Source organism: Mesitornis unicolor, unplaced genomic scaffold (assembly GCF_000695765.1).
Source record: "Mesitornis unicolor isolate BGI_N332 unplaced genomic scaffold, ASM69576v1 scaffold11625, whole genome shotgun sequence".
NCBI classification, from domain to species: domain Eukaryota; kingdom Metazoa; phylum Chordata; class Aves; order Mesitornithiformes; family Mesitornithidae; genus Mesitornis; species Mesitornis unicolor.
Genome location: NW_010184854.1, coordinates 63,168 through 64,054, shown reverse-complemented (window position 1 = coordinate 64,054; position 887 = coordinate 63,168). Strand labels below are relative to the sequence as shown.

The window sequence follows — 887 nt, the reverse complement described above, 5'->3', positions numbered from 1 at the left end:
TCCAGCCAGTTTTTAACCCAGCAAAGTTTTTAACCCATCTGTTAATACAGATTTGAACTTTTTGTGTGTTTCCTAGTGACGGACTTGTTAACTCATATATATGACAGTCGCTATAGCTTTGCCAGCTTTAATATTCTCTCATATTTGTTTTGCATGGAAGACAATAATATTTTATCACGAGCTGTCAGTGGATTCACATCTCCCCAATTACGATGATAACTGCGCTGCCTGGGAGAGCTGTGGGAAATATTTCCTGCTGTGGGACAGAAGGAATTTGATTATACTTTATTATCCTGAGCTATCCCTTCTTACAGGCTATTGGTCTGACTCATAGAAATGCCATTTTTTTTCCTGGTGAAACCAGTAGCCAGGTTTCTGGAGGAAGTCTAGATGAAATGCTAGAGATCCTAGAGTTTTAACATCATTTTTAAACTATGTCACTACTCAAAATGGTTTTAAATGTAGTATTGTGTTAGGAAGTCTAGGTGAAATGATAGAGGTCCTAGAGTTTTATCATCATTTTTAATCTCATTACCCAAAATGTTTTTAAATTCATTAAATAATGTTGTGTTAGAGCACGGTTTAAATCAACGATTCAAGTGTATCATGTCCATACCCTTTCCATCAGCTTTCCATCATCATCCAGTGCTCCGAGGCTTGTTAATATTCATTTATGCATAGCCAAACAATTAATATGGTTCGTTATCCTTCTTTGCTAGCCAAGAACAGCATTGTCCAGGGCTTGGAGAATGTGGAAGCTGTGGAAGGAGGGGAAGCCCTGTTTGAATGCTACCTATCCAAACCTGAGTGCTACAATTACAACTGGTTGATTGACGATGAACCTGCCCAAACTACGGAAAACACAGAGATGGTTTATTTTGAGAATG

At 38.1% G+C, this 887-nt stretch overlaps 1 protein-coding gene across 1 annotated transcript in view; it reads left to right on the top strand.

Annotated features, from left to right (window-relative positions):
- Nucleotides 1-719: 719 nt before the first annotated feature.
- The window catches only part of LOC104540755 (obscurin-like), a gene marked incomplete at its 5' end in the record, with an annotated part of 21,226 nt that continues 21,058 nt past the window's right edge, over nucleotides 720-887 (top strand). Inside the window, one exon of the mRNA XM_010184632.1 lies at nucleotides 720-871. Within this exon, the coding sequence (XP_010182934.1) occupies nucleotides 720-871 (152 nt within the window). The remainder of the gene's footprint in view (nucleotides 872-887) is intronic.